Source organism: Salmo salar, chromosome 25, assembly GCF_965601325.2.
Source record: "Salmo salar chromosome 25, fSalSal1, whole genome shotgun sequence".
In the NCBI taxonomy this organism is placed as follows: Eukaryota; Metazoa; Chordata; class Actinopteri; order Salmoniformes; family Salmonidae; genus Salmo; species Salmo salar.
This window is the reverse complement of record NC_138315.1, coordinates 38,233,594-38,252,500: the sequence shown is the minus strand read 5'-3', so window position 1 is coordinate 38,252,500 and position 18,907 is coordinate 38,233,594. Positions and strand designations below refer to the sequence as shown.

The window sequence follows — 18,907 nt, the reverse complement described above, 5'->3', positions numbered from 1 at the left end:
TGTGTCCCTTCACTGCTGTGTGTCTGTCTGTCTGTCTCTCCCTTCACTGCTGTGTGTCTGTCTGTCTGCTCCCTTCACTGCTGTGTGTCTGTCTGTCTGTCCCTTCACTGCTGTGTGTCTGTCTGTCTGTCCCTTCACTGCTGTCTGTCTGTCTCTTCACTGCTGTCTGTCTGTCTCTCCCTTCACTGCTGTCTGTCTGTCTGTCTGTGTCTGTCTGTCTGTCTGTGTGTGTCCCTTCACTGCTGTGTGTCTGTCTGTCTCTCCCTTCACTGCTGTGTGTCTGTCTGTCTGTCTCTCCCTTCACTGCTGTCTGTCTGTCTCTCCCTTCACTGCTGTCTGTCTGTCTCTCCCTTCACTGCTGTCTGTCTGTCTCTCCCTTCACTGCTGTCTGTCTGTCTCTCCCTTCACTGCTGTCTGTCTGTCTGTCTGTCTCTCCCTTCACTGCTGTCTGTCTGTCTGTCTGTCTCTCCCTTCACTGCTGTCTGTCTGTCTGTCTCCCTTCACTGCTGTCTCTGTCTGTCTCTCCCTTCACTGCTGTCTCTGTCTGTCTCTCCCTTCACTGCTGTGTCTGTCTGTCTGTCCCTTCACTGCTGTCTCTGTCTGTCTGTCCCTTCACTGCTGTCTCTGTCTGTCTGTCCCTTCACTGCTGTCTCTGTCTGTCTGTCCCTTCACTGCTGTCTCTGTCTGTCTGTCCCTTCACTGCTGTCTCTGTCTGTCTGTCCCTTCACTGCTGTCTGTCTGTCTCTCCCTTCACTGCTGTCTGTCTGTCTCTCCCTTCACTGCTGTCTGTCTGTCTGTCTGTCTCTCCCTTCACTGCTGTCTGTGTCTGTCTGTCTGTCTGTGTGTCTGTCTCTCCCTTCACTGCTGTCTGTCTGTCTGTCTGTCTCTCCCTTCACTGCTGTGTGTCTCTGTCTGTCTGTCTGTCTGTCTCTCCCTTCACTGCTGTGTCGTGTCTCTGTCTGTCTGTCTCTCCCTTCACTGCTGTGTCGTGTCTCTGTCTGTCTGTCTCTCCCTTCACTGCTGTGTCGTGTCTCTGTCTGTCTGTCTCTCCCTTCACTGCTGTGTCGTGTCTCTGTCTGTCTGTCTCTCCCTTCACTGCTGTGTCGTGTCTCTGTCTCTCTCTCTCTCCCTTCACTGCTGTGTCGTGTGTCTCTCTCTCTCTCTCTCCCTTCACTGCTGTGTCGTGTCCGTCTCTCTCTCTCTCTCTCCCTTCACTGCTGTGTCGTGTGTCTCTCTCTCTCTCTCTCCCTTCACTGCTATGTCATGTGTTTCTCTCAGACAGCCGTCCATCTCCACCTTCTGCCCTCCGGGTCTTGTTGGGGGGTTGTTGTTGTGCTGGTCTGTTTTGTGGGTTTGTTCTGTCTGGATTGTGTGGACTAGCTCTCTGAGCTCCACCATGTCTCTCCAGCTCTGTGAACTTATCCCTCTCAATGATTGTGGAGCACTGCAGTTGTTGGACCTGGGTGTGTTCAGTGATGGGGAGGGGGGCTGATTATCCTCGTCTGCAGGACAGATTAAAGAGGTGTGATCAGACTCACTCAGGATGGGGGAGTCGTCACAGAGAGAGAGCTTTTCCTTCTGTGCTCTCTTTGATCCCGTAAAAGTCCTGCTGGAAGTGCATGAGGATGCCCTGCAACATTATCGTCCCAGACTTGTAAATGTTGACAGGTTGTTTCAATTTCCTCAGTGTCTAGTATTGAGTTTCCATCCTGGGCCAATACCCTCTCTCTTGACATAGGGGTAGTGTGCTCTTATAGCACTATGTCATGCCAGGGGATGGTCTGTGTGGAAAATTAAGTTGCTTATGTTCCCCTCTTTGCAGCAGTCAGCAAATAGTGTGTCTGGATTGTCCTTGAGGAGCTTCTTTTTGTAGTTATTCCGTGCAGTGTTATTTTAAATATCCAAGGGGTACTGTACTTGGATGACATTTGCATAGGGATATGCCATGGCACAGGGGGCTTCAAAGGCCTCTGCATTTGGGTGGGGGAGGCAATGAAACTGCTGCCATTGTTAGGCTCAAGAGTTTTCACACACATCACTTCACACTTCAGTTGTGAAGTTGCAGCCAGGTCAGGTCTGTTCTGTCCTAGCAGCTTAGTAGCCTCAGTTAATTTTGTTATATAACACTTATTAAATATCTTTTACTTTTTGCCTCCAAAAGTAGGTTCAGACTGAACATTACTCACTCAGTTTTGTGTTGGATGGTATTTCCAGGTTCCACTGTGTTTCTTCTGTAGGTTTTGGTTTGCTCTACGTTTTCTTGACTGTCCTTGATGGTTAGAATCCATTCAGGTAATTTTGTCAAATCATGGTTTTAGGTATGGAGTTTTGAGGATAGTGTCCTGTATGTCCTTGTGGAAAAGAAATCTAAGTTTATCTACATTTATCCAACTATAATTATATACGTTTTATATATTTCTCTCTCTGCTCATGCTCTGTACTCTCATCCTCTCTCTCTGTCCCTCCCTCTCTCTCTTTCTCTCTCCCTCTTTCTCTCCCTCTCTCTAGCCCCCCCGGGTGTTTCGTCTGTGGAGCGGTCAGATACTCCAGACAGCATTGCATCATCCTCGTCCGCCGCCCCCCAGCCACAGGCCCCCTACGCAGGGATGCAGCAGGGACCCCCAGCAGCCGTGGACGGTTAGGAACACGCACACAGTAACCATTACCACCAGACCATATCTCTGCATGAATGAATATATGTAGGAAAATGTGTGTCCTGAGGTAGGGTCCAGTAGGAAACAGCAGCTCCTGTGGTGTCTGAATACAGAGGCTGTGTAATGGCTGTTAATGACCCTGGAAACATGCGTCACATAACCATGAAAAGTTAGGTGTCTATTCCGGGGGTGTAATAGGTATTTATGACCTTAGAGAGGGAGGTTATCAGTGTGGGCCAGTGTAGCCATTGGGTGGTTTAGCACCTCCAAAATATCTGGGGTTGACTGGGATTCCTAAAAACTGTGTTGTCTTGTCAAGACGGTAGAGCGAGTTCACCCCATGACAGTTATCTGAGGTCAGTTTGTGCTTTAAACTGATCTTAGGCCTGTGCCTCAGGGCAGCCTCAACCCAGTTGATGTGTTGTGGTACACCTCTCTGGCGTGGCAGCATTGGGCCCTTTTGCTCAAGTAGTGTTGTCCCAGGCCCTACCACAGAACGATGTTCCAGTCCCCTGCCCTGCCAATGGCATGTTTTTTTGCTCTTATTTCCATGTTGTCCTCTACAGACATTTAGAACATTATGATTGTGTCAGTGTCACAATGGTTTCATCCAGATGATTTTCACTGCTCAGACTTGTCAGCAACCACAAACGGGAGGAATTGGTTGTCCTACTTAATTGTTTGTGTCATGCTGTTGGAAATGAAATCTGATGTACATCACAACTTCCATCTTAGTAGGGTATTTATTAATGCCTCCATTTTAGTCAGGGATGGCTAAATATTACACTTGGATTGGCCAGTTCCCCAGTCCTGTTTTCAGTACAGTATTGTTACTCTACATATCTACATGCTGATGTATCTGTAACATACAGTGCATTCAGAAAGTATTCAGACCATAACTTTTCCCACATTTTACATTACAGCCTTATTCTAAAATAGATGAAATGCATTTTTCCCCTCATCTACACACAATACGGCAAAATTGTTTTTTGTTTTGTCATTTTTAAACGTTTGCATATTCCTAAAAAAAACATTTTATTTATTAATATATGTATTCAAACCCTTTGCTATGATACTTGAAATTGAGCTCAGATGAATTCTGTTTCCATTGATCATCCTTGATGTTTCTACAACTTAATTGGATTCCACCAGTAGTAAATTCAATTGTTTGGACATGATTTGGAAAGGCACATACCCGTCTATATAAGGTCCCACAGTTGACAGTGCAAAAACCAAGCCATGAGGTGGAAGGAATTGTCCGTAGAGCTCCGAGACAGGATTGTGTCGAGGCACATATGACAGAAGGGCGCCGGTAGGAGATGGCTGCCGTTTTACGGGCTCCTAACCAACTTTGCTTTTTTTGTTTTTTCACGTGTTTTTTTCACATTGTTTGTAACAGTACATAATGTTGCTGCTACTGTCTCTCAAAATCAAAAGTAAGTCAGTATCTGGTGTGGCCACCAGCTGCATTAGGTACTGCAGTGCATCTCCTCATGGACTACACCAGATTTGCCAGTTCTTGCTGTGAGATGTTACCCCACTCTTCCATCAAGGCACCTGCAAGTTGCCGGACGTTTCTGTGGGGGAGTGGCCCTAGCCCTCACCCTCCGATCCAACAGGTCCCAGATGTGCTCAATGGGATTGAGATCCGGGCTCTTCGCTGGCCATGGCAGAACACTGACAATCCTGTCTTGCAGGAAATCACGCACAGAACGAGCAGTATGGCTGGTGGCATTGTCATGCTGGAGGGTCATGTCAGGATGAGCCTGCAGGAAGGGTAACACATGAGGGAGGAGGATGTCTTCCCTGTAACGCACAGCATTGAGATTGCCTGCAACAAGCTCAGGCCGATGATGCTGTGACACACCACCCCAGACCATGACGGACCCTCCACCTCCAAATCGATCCCGCTCCAGATTACAGGCCTCAGTGTAACACTCATTCCTTTGACAATAAACGCGAATCTGGCTATCACCCCTGGTGAGACAAAACCGCGACTCGTCAGCGAAGAGCACTTTTTGCCAGTTCTGTCTGGTCCAGCGACGGTGTGTTTGTGCCCATAGGCGACATTGTTGCCGGTGATGTCTGGTGAGGACCTGCCTTACAACAGGCCTACAAGCCCTCAGTCCAGCCTCTCTCAGCCTATTGCGGACAGTCAGCACTGATGGAGGGATTGTGCGTTCCTGGTGTAACTCGGGCAGTTGTTGTTGCCATCCTGTACCTGTCCCCCCGCAGGTGTGATGTTTGGATGTACAGATCCTGTGCAGGTGGTGTTAGACGTGGTCTGCCACTGCGAGGACGATTAGCTGTCAGTTCTGTCTCCCTGTAGTGCTGTCTTAGGCGTCTCACAGTACGGACATTGCAATTTTCTGCCCTGACCACATCTGCAGTACTCTTGCAGCATGCCTAATGCACATTCACACAGATGAGCAGGGACCCTGGGCATCTTTCTTTTGGTGTTTTTCAGAGTCAGTAGAAAGGCCTCTTTAGTGTCCTAAGTGTTCATAACTGTAACCTTAATTGCCTACCGTCTGTAAGCTGTTAGTTTCTTAACGACCATTCCACAGGTGCATGTTCATTCATTGTTTATGGTTCATTGAACAAGCATGGGAAACAGTGTTTAAACCCTTTACAATGAAGATCTATGAACTTATTTGAATTTTTATGAATTCTTTGAAAGACAGGGTTCTGAAAAAGGGACTTTTTTTGTTTGTTGTTGAGTTCACAAAGACTCTTCCTCGAGCTGGCCACCCGGCCAAACTGAGCAATTTGGGGGGAAGGGCTTTGGTCAGGGAGGTGACCAAGAACCCGATGGTCACTCTATCACTGGTCCAGAGTTCTTGGAGAATCTTCCAGAAGGACAACCATCTCTGCAGCACTCCACCAATCAGGCCTTTATGGTAGTTTGGCCAGATGGAAGCCACTCCTCAGCCACTCCTTTTATTATTTTGTTTTTAGTTTATTTAGTAAATATTTTCTTAACTCTATTTCTTGAACTGCTTTGTTGGTTAAGGGCTTGTAACTAAGCATTTCACGGTAATGTTGTATTTGGCGCATGTGATCAAATAAAATTAGATTTGCTTTGAGTAAAAGACATGATATCCTGCTTGGAGTTTGCCAAAAGGCACCCAAAGGACTCTCAGACCATGAGAAACAAGATTCTCTGGTCTGATTAAACCAAGATTGGACTCGTTGGCCTGAATGCCAAGCGTCATGTCTGGAGGAAACCTGGCACCATCCCTGTGGCGAATCATGGTGGTGGCAGCATCATGCTGTGCGGATATTTTTCAGCGGCAAGGACTGGGAGACTAGTAGGAAGTACAGAGATACTTCATGAATACCTGCTCTCGACCTCAGACTGGGGCAAAGGTTCACCTTCCAACAGGACAACGACCCTAAGCACACAGCCAAGACAACGCAGGAGTGGCTTTGGGACAAGTCTCTGAATGTCCTTGAGTGGCTCACCTAGAGCCCAGACTTGAACCCGATTTGAACATCTCCAGAGAGACCTGAAAATAGCTGTGCAACACTCCCCATCCAACCTGACAGAGCTTGAGATCATCTGCAGAGAAGAATGGGAGAAACTCCCCTAAATACAGGTGTGCCAAGCTTGTAGTGTCATACCCAAGAAGACTCTGTTGAAGCACGTATGGCAGAGATTTACAACCAAGTACTAAGGGTCTGGATACTTATGTAAATGTCATTTCAGTTTTATCTTTATACATTTTTTTAAAAATCAAAAAATCTGTTTTTGCTTAGTCATTTGTGGGGTATTGTGTGTAGATCGAGGAAAAACAGAGCTTCTACTCTAGGACCCGCTGGGTATTCCCATAATGGTGGTGATCTGGAATGAACACAGCTTTTCCTCTAGGACCTGCTGGGTATTCCCATAATGGTGATCTGGAACCAACAGAGATCGAAAGTAACTCTCTTACCAGATAACGAGGTGTGCTCTAGTTTTTGGCATCTCAGTATATGACAGACAGATACAGGAAGGGAGGGGACAGAGGAACATGTTGTGAGTCAGTCTTATTATTAAGCTACCTCATTATTTTGGATGTGATGTTTTTTCATTGGCAGGCACGGCTTTTGGCTCTTCTGGCTCTCCGTAGCGGCCTGTGTTTTCACCCAGAGAGACCCATAACCAGCTCACAGACACAACCCCACCACAGGATCCAAACCACAGCTGGTACACGCACACGCATGGTAGGCTCGTTGAGCTGTGGCTTGAACACAGAGGAACCATACCAGGGCTTCCAAACCGCTCTTGGAACAAAGAGAGTGCGGTTCCACATGGTGTTGGTTTGACCGTGTTCCCCAGACCAGCTCTGTGGTTTTGGCTCGGTCAGGGTTCAGGCTTCTCCAAGGGGTTTGGGTTGAGTTTAACAGAGCCAAGACACCCCTAAGAGTCTAAAGTTACAGTCATTCTTCCTTACGTCTTACTTACTCAACTCAGTCATACCCTTTCTATTCCAGACCCTTGCACTTTGTGTTGGTTATTAGTTTTAGTTTGTCCATAAATGACTGTGCGGTCATATAACGGTCACGGGCTGTTACTAGGTTCAGTGTGACATCGCTGACTGTGGTTGGCTGGTCGTCTTCTGGAGTTCATCTTTTCCTCCCTCTGCTCATCCGTTCCTCCCTCTCTCCCAGACTTCCAGGGAAGAGAGAGGCTCTGGGCTGCAGCTGTTGGCCAGACGGCCGAGTCAGGCTGCAGGGACACGTTTTTCCCTGTCCCAACGCTCTGGTGAGAGAGACCCCAAATGTTCCTTTAGTTCAGGAGTGTCCACAGGGTCTGTACAAAGACAATACAGTGAAGACTGATCAATGTTGACCAGGAATAGTCTCAAAGGATCAGTGCACTCCTGCCAACATGTTGGGAGTGAACACGTTGATCAAGGGTGTGGTGCCTTGACAATATGCACAGAGGACTTCAGAACTCAACGAGGACACAGATCATGTACTTTGGGGGTAGATGGACCAATCACTCTCGTCTCTCTGCCAACATTTGGTTAGTGTTTACACGTAAACATGGCGTTAACAAGATCCATAAGCAGAACATTTCTAGTGGCTGTGTCTCGTTTACACTGAGTGGACAAAACATTATGTACACCTCTTTCCATGACTTATACTGACCAGGTGAATCCTGATGAAAGCTTTGACCTCTTATTGATGTCACTTGTTAAATCCACTTCAATCAGTGATGATGAAGGGGAGGAGACAGGTTAAAGGATTTTTAAGCCTTGAGACAATTGAGACATGGATTGTGTATGTGTGCCATTGAGGGTGAATGGGCAGGTGCAACTCACTATTAGGAAGGTGTTCTTAATGTTTTGAACAGATGACGATCAACCCTAGATAAGGAATGTTCTGTGTTTGTTTCTCTCTGAGTTCTAGCACACCTGTTCACCCACAACTGTACAGACGGTGTCTTTGTTTTATTAGATGGAATACCTCTCCAGCTTGAAGTATTACTATGTGAACTTTTAATCTGTCTGTGTATTTCAAGACATGGCATATGGGGGTGTAGTGAGAGACCCAATAGGCTAGAAGAGTCTCTTTTCATTACTTATCTTGAAAAAAAAAAAAGTAGACTAAATGTGGAGATCAATCATTCCGCCACCATGAACACAATGGAAAAAATATGATTTATTATTGAAATAGCATGGGTGACCAAGAAAAACAAATGGATACAATTTAAGGCCAAGTGGAAAACAATAATGCAGGCACAAGAGATGGGGGTGTGAGCATGCTGGTCTGGGCAGAGATGTAGTCATTGTTTGTGTGCCTCTAAGTTGTTTTGTATGTGGAGTAAAAATGTAATAAAAATAGGAATACCTCTCCATCACGGTTGACAACTCCACGGTGTCCCTCTCCCAAAGTGCAAAGAACCTTGCTGTGACCCTGGACAACACCCTGTCGTTCTCTGCAAACATCAAAGCAGTGACGCAGATGCTAAGCTACAGGACTGTTGCTAGCACAGACTGGAATATGCTCTGGGATTCTTCCGATGGCATTGAGGACTACACCACATCAGTCACTGGCTTCAATAAGTGCATCGACGACATCGTAGATACCCCAACCAGAAGCCATGGATTACAGGCAACATCTGCACTGAGCTAAAGGGTAGAGCTGCCGCTTTCAAGGAGTAGGACTCTAACCCGAACGCTTATAAGAAATCCCATTATGCCCTCCGACTAACCATCAAACAGGCAAAGCACTAATACAGGACTAAGATTGAATCGTACTACAAAGGGAAGCACAGCCGCGAGCTGCCCAGTGACACAAGTCTACCAGACGAGCAAAATGACTTCTATGGTTTCTTCGAGGTAAGCAACACTGAAGCATGCATGAGAGCACCAGCTGTTCCGGATTACTGTGTGATCACGCTCTCCATAGCCGACGTAAGACCTTTTAAACAGGTCAACATTCACAAGGCCACAGGACGTGTATTCTGATTTATGCGCTGACCAACTGGCAAGTGTCTTCACTGACATTTTCAACCTGTCCCTGACCGACTCTAATACCTACTTGTTTCAAGTAGACCACCATAGTCCCTGTAGCCATGAAGTGCTTTGAAAGGCTGGTCATGGCTCACATCAACACCATTATCCCAGAAACCCTAGACCCACTCCAATTGCTTACTTCCCCAACAGATCCACAAATGATGCAATATCTATTGCACTCCACACTGCCCTTTCTCACCTGGACTAAAGGAACACCCACATGAGAATGCTGTTCATTGACTACAGCTCAGTGTTCAACACCATAGTACCCACAAAGCTCATCACTATGCTAAGGACCCTGGGACTAAACACCTTGCTCTGCATCAGGATCCTTGCTGCTCTTTAATTATTTTCTCATTTTAGTAAATACTTCTCACTTATTTTTCTTAACTGCATTGTTGGTTAAGGGCTTATAAGTAAGCATTTCACTGTAAGGTCTGTTGTATTCGGAGCATGTGACTATACATTTTGATTTAACGTGCTCCTGCAGGTTCATGTGCACAACATTCATAGAGTACAACCCTACCTCACACATGAAGCGCTTGTCATCTCCCATCTGGACTACTGCAACTCGCTGTTGGCTGGGCTCCCCGCTTGTGCCATCAAACCCCTGCAACTTATCCATAACACTGCAACCCACCTGGTGTTCAACCTTCCCAAGTTCTCCCATGTCACACCACTCCTCCGCACACTCCATTGGCTTCCAGTTGAAGCTTGCATCCACACGAGGCCGTGGTACTTGCCTTCGGAGCAGTGAGAGGAACTGCCTACCTTCAGGCTCTGTTAAAACCCTACACCCCAACCTGAGCACTCCGTTCTGCCACCTCTTGGCCCTCCCACCCCTACGGGAGAGCAGCTCCCGCTCAGCCCAGTCCAAGCTCTTCTCTGTCCTGGCACCCCAATGGTGGAAACAGCTTCACCCTGAAGCTAGGACAGCAAACTCCCTGACCATCTTCAAAACCATTTGAAACTCTGCCTCTTCAAGGGGTATCTTAAATAATCCCACAGTACCCCCCCCCCCGCACAACCTCAGCCCCCCACACACACAAAGAAATCGACTTTTGGTAACTAACACTCGCAACCCCTTACTGGCTCTGACTTTGCTGATAGTTACTTTAATGAGGAAAATGTACTTACTATGACTGTGGTTGTCCCACCTAGCTATCTTAAGGTGAATGTACTAACTGACGAGCATCTGCTAAATAACTAACGTGAATGTAAAACTACCCATATTATCTTGTTTTCTTTCTGAAAACATCCCTAAAAGGCTTGAGAACTACAGTGAAGCAATAACATTCCAGATAATTTTTCCAGCTCTGTTTTGTGTTCAGCTGAAGGGATGTGCAGGCAGCCGGTCTCTCTCCTTAGAGCCGCAGTGATTTCTCTGTCCTCTGGGACTTACATTTACTGATCAGAGATGAATTCTTCTGGCCAATGAGGCCTGACGGCAGCTCCATCCATCCCTCTATCACATTACATAACACACATGATGGATAGCAGACGGGAAACCAAGACGGAGAGAAAGTCAGCACCTACATGCTCGCGAACACACACACACTTTGTGATTCTCACTCAAGCACCATGGTGCTCACATTACAGGGGTTAACAGTGGGCTTACAGCTGATTCATAGATGCAGTCCTATAGAGCAATATGTCTGGTTTCATTGTATAGACTTTTCACAATTTGGGACAAGATCGTAGCCTAGTGGTTAGGTCGTTGGGCCTTGTCAGCGTTTTACCTCGTCAGCTTGGGAATCGAATCCTCAAGCTGACAAGGTAAAAATCTGTCGTTCTGCCCCTGAACAAGGCAGTTAACCCACTGTTCCCCAGTAGGCCGTCATTGTAAATAAGAATTTGCTCTTAACTGACTTGCCTAGTTAAAAAAAAATGTAAACGTTTGAATCATGTTAGATGAGAGATCACCAATGGTGGAGGAATGAAACATGGTTCTTTCATCTGGTCCAGACTTGGGTCAAAATGTATTTGTACTTAATGTACCTGAAGTATTTGAAAGAAAACAAATAGCATTTCAACCCAGGTACGGACCTACAGTATGGATCTGGGAGTGTATAAGATGGCTGGCATAAGATCACTTCATGTGTCTGTGTGGCACCCTGTCTGTCTGTGGTAGACGCTCTTCATTAGTTCCCCAGTCCACTGCAGCTCAGACCCTTGTTTTTTTTTTATCTTCCTCTGACTTTGAGAAAGTTTGTCCCCTGCAGGTTTTGGGTCAGTTTTATTCTGGCACGTTTGTGCCCCAGCTGTTTGGACCTGTGTTTGTGTGTGCATTGTCTGTGTATCTTTCAGCCACTGCATGTGTGTGTTTGGAGTGAACTACCACTTCAGTGAGTGTTTAATCAGCCTAGTGATAGTCTAGCACAAATGTCCCTGCAGAACTTGTTAGAATTATGTCTAGTTCCATAGGGCTCCGTTACGGGCCCTCTGAGTGGAAAACTTTAGTTGGCCAACTAACATGCAAAGAAGTCTCGGTCAGGCAGCTGTGTCAGACAACCTCGTGTTAATCAGCTTTGACCTGCGCAGAAGCAACCATCAAATCAATTTAGCAGATGTTATTGCGGGTGTAGCTAAATGCTTAGTTCCTAGCTCCAACAGTGCAGTAGTATCTAACAATACACACCAATCTAAAAGTAAAAGAATGGAATATTTCTTGCCTGTGGTAAAAAGTTTGTCGGTCAGTGTCTTGGTCTTTGAAGCTAGCGGTCCAGTCCACATTGTGTGAGCACACTACGTGTATGTGCTGTTTGTGTTTTTAAACTTCTAGTTTGTTTTCATTTTCAGACACTCTTAACCACACTCCTCAGTCCATGGTATTGAGCCGACTTTCCAGTCTAGACTTTTAAATGTGACATGGACCCGAGGAAGAGAGACACACGTAGACCAGTGAGGTTATGGCTAGTAAAAGTTGGGAGGGAAGTGTCTTGTCTACTGACACAGACAGATCTGTTTAGACAGATGGCACCTGCTCTGATCCAACACATCTATCCAAATAAAAGTGTTTGTGTGTGTGAAAGTGTGCGTGTTTAGCTTGGAGCTGTACAGCTGACTGTAATGTGCCATGGAGAGTGTCTAGGGGCAGGGCTTTGAAGAACCAGTCCTGTTTTATTTTAGTGCTCGGGGCTGTTTGCATTAAGACGATCCTGTCTGGTTCCATCCAGACACCCAGGTGTGTCTGTCTTCCCCAGCAGTCATACTGATGTCCTCCATCTCTCTCTTCTCCAGGTCAGATGTACCAGCAGTACCAGTCTCCAGGTGGATACCCTCCCCAGCAGCCAGCACCGCAGCAGCAGTATGGCATGCAGTACCCTGGTAAGACAGTGACACTTTCCCTCAGAAAAGGTCCAAGAAGGACAGGCTGATCTTATAACAATGGCCCAGACTTTCACAGGAATGATGCTATGAATGTGAAATGGATTAGAATCAAAAGTTATACTGTACTTCTCCCCCCAACTCTCTCACTCAGCAGGATGCACCCCCCAGCCCGGCACCCCTCAGCCTCAACAACAGCAGCAGTTCCAGAACTACCCTGCCCCCACCTCCCAGGCCCCCGCCCCCAGCCAGGGCCCAGCCCCCGGCTTCCAGGGAGGCCAACAGCAGGCCGCTCCACCCCAGGGTCCCCAGCAGTACCCCCCAGGGGCCTTCCCTCCCCAAAACTACACCTCCCAGGCCAACCAGCCTGCCAACTACAGCCTACCCCCCACCTCCCAGTCCGGCCAGGGGTACCAGGCCCGTCCCAGCTACACTCCTCCCCCCGGTAGCAACGTTACCCCCCCACCTGGGGCGTCCAACCCCTATGCCCGCAACCGGCCCCCCTTCGGCTCGGGCTATGCCCAGCCTGGCCCTGGGTACCGGTAAAAGAGAAGGAATGGAAAACGTTATCCACACACACCCACCCCTCCCCTTTGTGTCCTGGCTGGCTCTGTTTGGCCTGGGTTCGGTAAACATGGTCTGCTAATCTGTCCATCCGTCCTTCTGTCAGTCCTCAGTCACTGAAGAGTCCTTATCCAAAACAAACTACAACACCCCCCCCCAAATCTGATCGTCTGTGTTCAGTCTCGACCCCACCACCACACACACACACACACACACACACACACACACACACACACGTCTGTGTTGTCTCGACCCCACCACCGCACACAGACCCATGTGTTATTGTCTGTCTTCTGTCTCGACCCCACCACCACACACACACACACCCATGTGTTATTGTCTGTGTTCAGTCTCGACCCCACCACAAACACACCCCTATGTGTTTGTTATCAGGGTGGGCTCAATTTGAATTGAAGGCAGTCAATTCAGGAAGTAAACTAAAATGTACAATTCAATTAAAAAAAGGGCATTTTCAATTACTTCTCAATAAACTGAAAAGTCAAAGTTATTTATTTCAAAATGTTTTTAAATGTTTTAATTTCGAATTGACTGCCTTCAGTTCAAATTGTGCTCAACACTGGTGAACATGTAGTCAGTCTGTAAGCACACTTAGCTGGGAGAACAAAACAGGCTGGAATATTAATATCAGACTTTATCGTGCTAGTCTGACAGCTGTAAATGCACCTGTATACGCTGGTCAACAGATGATGATTCGTATTGCATTTAACTGATCTTACATTTTAGTCATTTAGCAGACGCTCTTATCCAGAGCGACTTACAGTAGTGAATACATACATTTCATTTCAAGCATGTTTTTGTACTGGCCCCTGGCGTTGCACACACCATGCTCTACCAACTGAGCCACAGGGAAGGCTATCTTTTGAGGATATAGTTTGAGTGTTAACAGATGCGTCTGAAAATGGTGTTCATCCCCTTTATTATTTTTTTTACAACTCGTTTTCATCACCGCCATGTTGGTATTATGACGTGTCATGGAATCTGCCCCTTGGTTGAGTACAATATGGGAGGTGTAGTTTTGACCTTCCAGAAGGGTCCTACCATGTTTAGATCACCTCCTTATGGTTCATCGCTCTCTCTTTCTCAAAATTTTTTCCCCTCACTGGTTTGTATTAATGTCAGTCAGATTTTCCACCTTGAAGTGTCATTTAGTTTAAAACAAACTAACATTTTCTTTAAAACCTAATAAAGGCTTTGAAACCTTGAGGTCTGTCATTGTTTTGATTCTTTCTCTCCCTCCTTCCCTCACACTGTGGTTTGTGAGTTCACGGCTCCGTGTTGAGCTTGGCTTCCGAGAGCCTTTCGTATCCCAACAGAGTGGATTTGGAAAAGTGTGGTAATGCTGCTGTTGCTGTTTGTTTTCCTAATCGGGCGTTGTGGTTGGCTGGGACGTGTGGTAGGTCCCTCAGCTCTGCCTGTCTGCAGTCAGAACTAATGGCCAAACGAGTGAAACGGGGCATGTGTTGAGTGTGTGTGTGTGACATATGAACACACACTTTGATGTGTACAATACATTTACAACCAATTTGAGTCCTAAAAAAAGAACCATACTTAAGGATTTATTGGTGAAAATGGATACAAATGGTTGTACATATCTGAAACAATCTATAAACACTTTTCCCCAAAAATTTGGGTTGAAAATACAACTGCAGCTATTTGTGAGCAACTGTACAAAATGTTAAATGTAATTTTTCTTTTGTGGTTTCCACACTAAAAGAAGCCTTTATGTACATATAATATTTAAACTCAGACGAACAGGTTGTGCTAACAAAACTGTGGCGAAACATTCCAAGGCTAAAAACAAAGGGTTTCGTCAGTGAGGGGAAATGTTCTGAATGTTGTAGGTAGAAATGTAACGTATAGAACTGACACAATTCCTTATCCTACAAACCCAATACATTACATCTGAACATTCTGCATTGTTGCACCCCACTGAACACGCCCCGGAGGTGGACAATTGTGGTCACTTGCAATGAGCTTAGGACCACATCCACATAACAGATTCCTGACAATCATTCTCTAAATTGAGATGAGTTGAAGTTAAATTGTTGAAGATGAAAGCACAACAAAGCATATCCTTATGCTGTTCATTCCAACTGAGTGAATCTCAGTACCTGATGATTTTCTCTCTACTTAATATTTGGACATTCATTGGCTGAAGAACCCATTCAGGTGTTTTTCCAAGTGATGAACACACACTTGTAGTCCGTGGAACCGCCTTACTTTGTAAACTTAATGTTGAGACTTGCTAGTAGTTCAGAAATATTGTTCTTTCACATATACACATATTTAATACTTTCATATTGTGCAAACCGCAACTGTTAATCCCACAGGACCAATCAAGAAAGGGTATTGAGTATAGACAGTATCTGTATGAGTGAAAACTAATGCTTTTGTAGCAACCCTTTTAACAGACTGGCCAATAGAAACCACAAGGTACATGAATAACAACTGCTTGATAAATAAAACCATACACATTATTACATTTTTAGGGAGCCCGCTTCCCAACAGTTTCCGGTGTTCATATTTAATGAAGCACTCTGAAAAACCTTTACCAACTTCTCTTCCATGTTTCCAGGTTTTGAGTATTTTCTCATGTTGTCGTGTTTGATAAATAGTGAGATATGACAAATGTGCCTAACAGAGTTGGTGACAAAGTATGGTCCTGTACACTTTTATACAATGGAATATGGGCTGTTGCCATCTGACAAATAGACAGTCAGAAAGGTGCGTCTCCATGGTAACAGAGAAGCCCACCTCCCCTCAGGCCTCCTCAGTCCTCCTTTCAGCCTGGTAAAATAATCCCTCTTTCAGTCAGGCATCTTCCTGGCCACCTCCTTGGTGGAGGGGTCTTACCATTTCCCAGGTATGGGTGTTCCGCACTCGTACCAGCCAACATAGGTGGCATGCGAGTTCCTTCCGATCTGGCCGAAGTTGACCGGTTCCTGACGCATAGCCCGGTAGAAACCTGAGACATGAGAGCAAAGGGATAATGAGAACCTTTGGTTTGGAATGTGAGTGGTCTTTTTAACATAGTCTAGAGATCAGTGTTTCCCATAGTGAACCCTGAAACAGACATCTTTAGTAGTCATTGAAAAGTGAACAAGAAACCGTGGTCATGGACACCTGTACAAGTGGTTCTCTCCCACTGATCTTCCTAATGGGTCCCAGTTGATGGTACTCTACCTGATCGGCTGGGTAGCTGGTCGGCCAGTAGCTGGGTGCCTGTTCGTCCGTCCAGGAAAGAATCTACAAACTGGCAATGGTCCTCCCCATGACCAGTCTGGTCCCCGATGTTGTAGAAATTGCCTGCACAGGGTCAAAGGTTATGGCTCTGTATGTATATACTGTACTCCATACCATCTATTACGTCTTGCCTACGCCGTTCGGCCATCACTCATTTTATATATTTTTATGTACATATTCGTATTCATTCCTTTACACTTGTGTACAAGGTAGTTGTTGTGGAATTGGTAGATTACTTGTTAGATATTACTGCATGGTCGGAACTAGAAGCACAAGCATTTCGCTACACTTGCATCAACACCTGCAAACCATGTGTATGTGACAAATAAATTTGATTTGATTATAGGTTAAATAATGTTTGAGATTAAATCATTTTTGCTAGTTACACCTCATTCAAAATTCCATTGTAACTTTATAGTCGTACGTACACAGAGACAAGGCAATATAAAAAGAGTAAAACATAGACACACAGTGTACAAAACATTAGGAACACCTTCCAAGTATTAAGTTGCCCCTTTTTGCATTGAGAACAGTCTCAGTTCATCGGGGCATGGACTCTACAAGGTGTCGAGTGTTCTTCAGGGATGCTGGCCCATGTTGACTCCAATGCTTCCCACAGTTGTGTCAAGTTAGTTGATGTCCTTTAGGTGGTGGACCATTTTTAATATACTCACAGGAAACTGTTGAGCATGAAAAACTCAGCAACGTTGCAGTTCTTGACAATTCCGGTGCGCCTGGCACCTACTACCATACCCCGTTCAAAGGCACTTAAATCTTTTGTCTTCTCCATTCACCATCTGACTGGCACACATACACAATCCATGTCTCAAGGCTTAAAAATCTTTCTTAACCTGTCTCCTCCCCTTCATCTACACTGGTTGAAGAGGAGTTAACAAGAAAACTCAAGAGATCATTCACTCTTTGAAAAAGGGTTTCAAAAGGGTTCTGCGGCTGTCGCCATAGGAGAACCCTTTTTGGTTCCAGGTAGAACTCTTTTGGTTTCCATGTAGAACCCTCTGTGGAAAGGGTTTTACATGGAACCCAAAAGGGTTCTACCTGGAACAAAAAAGGGGTTCTTCAAAGGGTTGTCTTATGGGGACAGCCAAAGAACCCTTTTTAGTTCTAGATAGAAAAAAAGGTGCTAAGAGTGGAGCATTCACCTGGTCAGTCTATGTCATGGAAAGAGCAGGTGTTCTTAATGTTTTGTACACACAGTGTATACAGTGACTTATTATTCAAACCCCTTGACTTTTTCCACATTTTGTTCGTTACAGCCTTATTCTAAAATTGATTAAATAAAACAGTTTCCTCAGCTATCTACAAACAATACCCCAAAATGACTAAGCGAAAACAGGTTTTTAAACATTGTTGCAAATGTATTTAAAAATAACAGAATTACATAAGTATTCAGACCCTTTGCTATGCGACTCGAAATTGAGCTCAGGTGCATCCTGTTTCCATTGATCATCCTTGAGATATTTCTACAACCTGATTGGAGTCCACCTGTGGTAATTCAATTGATTGGACATGATTTGGAAAGGCACACACACCTGTCTATATAAGGTCCTACAGTTGACAGCGCATGTCAGAGAAAAAACCAAGCCATGAGGTCGAAGAAATTGTCCGTAGAGCTCTGAGACAGGATTGTGTCGAGGCATAAACCTGGGGAAGGGTACCAAAACATTTCTGCAGCATTGAATGTCTCCAAGAACACAGTGGCCTCCATAATTATTAAATGGAAGAAGTTTGGAACCACCAAGACTCTTCCTAGAGCTGGCCGCCAGGCCAAACTGAGCAATCGGGGGAGAAGGGCCTTGTTCAGGGAGATGACCAAGAACCCGATGGTCAGTCTGACAGAGCTCTAGAGTTGCTCTGTGGAGATGGGAGGACAACCATCTCTGCAGCACTCCACCAATTAGGCCTTTATGGTAGAGTGCCAGAATGCTAAGTGTCACGTCTGGAGGAAACCTGGCGCCATCCCTACAATGAAGCATGGTGGTGGCAGCATCATGCTCTGGGGATGTTTTTCAGCAGCAGGGACTGGGTGACTAGACTGGATCGAGGGAAAGATGAACAGAGCAAAGTACAGAGAGGTCCTTGATGGAAACCTGGACTTCAGACTGGGGCGAAGGTTTACCTTCCAACAGAACAATGACTCTAAGCACACAGCCAAGACAACGCAGGAGTGGCTTCGGGACAGGTCTCTGAATGTCCTTGAGTGGTCCAGCCAGAGCCCAGACTTGAACCCGATCGAACATCTCTGGAGAGACCTGAAAATAGCCGTGCAGCAACACTCCCTATCCAACCTGACAGAGATTAAGAGGATCTGCAAAGAAGAATGGGAGAAACTCCCCAAATACAGGTGTGCCAAGCTTGTAGCGTCATACCCAAGAAGACTCAAGGCTGTAATCGCTGCCAAATGTGCTTCAACAAAGTACTGAGTAAACAGTCTGAATACTTTTATATTTTTAATAAATGTGGAAACATTTCTCCAAACCAGTTTTTGCTTTGTCATTATGGGCCATTGTGTGTAGATTGATATGAGAAAAAAACAGTTTAATCAATTTTAGAATAAGGCTGTCTCACCAGGGT

At 45.7% G+C, this 18,907-nt stretch overlaps 2 protein-coding genes across 6 annotated transcripts in view; one reads left to right on the top strand and one right to left on the bottom strand.

Annotated features, from left to right (window-relative positions):
- Nucleotides 1-14,273, top strand: part of LOC106586706 (trafficking from ER to golgi regulator) — a 34,046-nt gene extending 19,773 nt beyond the window's left edge. Inside the window, exons 6-8 of one of the 2 annotated variants that reach the window (XM_014174257.3) lie at nucleotides 2,509-2,637; nucleotides 12,401-12,487; nucleotides 12,645-14,273. In XM_014174257.3, coding sequence (XP_014029732.1) covers nucleotides 2,509-2,637; nucleotides 12,401-12,487; nucleotides 12,645-13,033 — 605 coding nt within the window. In that variant the 3' untranslated portion in view covers nucleotides 13,034-14,273. Of the gene's footprint in view, nucleotides 1-2,508; nucleotides 2,638-12,400; nucleotides 12,488-12,641 lie in introns of both variants that reach the window. The other variant, XM_014174256.3, reaches the window with a different exon arrangement.
- Nucleotides 14,274-14,615: 342 nt separating this feature from the next.
- LOC106586705 (target of Nesh-SH3) overlaps nucleotides 14,616-18,907 on the bottom strand; it is a 47,739-nt gene continuing 43,447 nt past the window's right edge. For all 4 annotated transcript variants that reach the window (XM_045707492.2, XM_045707493.2, XM_014174254.3 and 1 more), the window contains 2 exons: nucleotides 16,256-16,378; nucleotides 14,616-16,037 (listed from right to left, as the gene is read on the bottom strand). In XM_045707492.2, coding sequence (XP_045563448.2) covers nucleotides 15,922-16,037; nucleotides 16,256-16,378 — 239 coding nt within the window. In that variant the 3' untranslated portion in view covers nucleotides 14,616-15,921. The remainder of the gene's footprint in view (nucleotides 16,038-16,255; nucleotides 16,379-18,907) is intronic.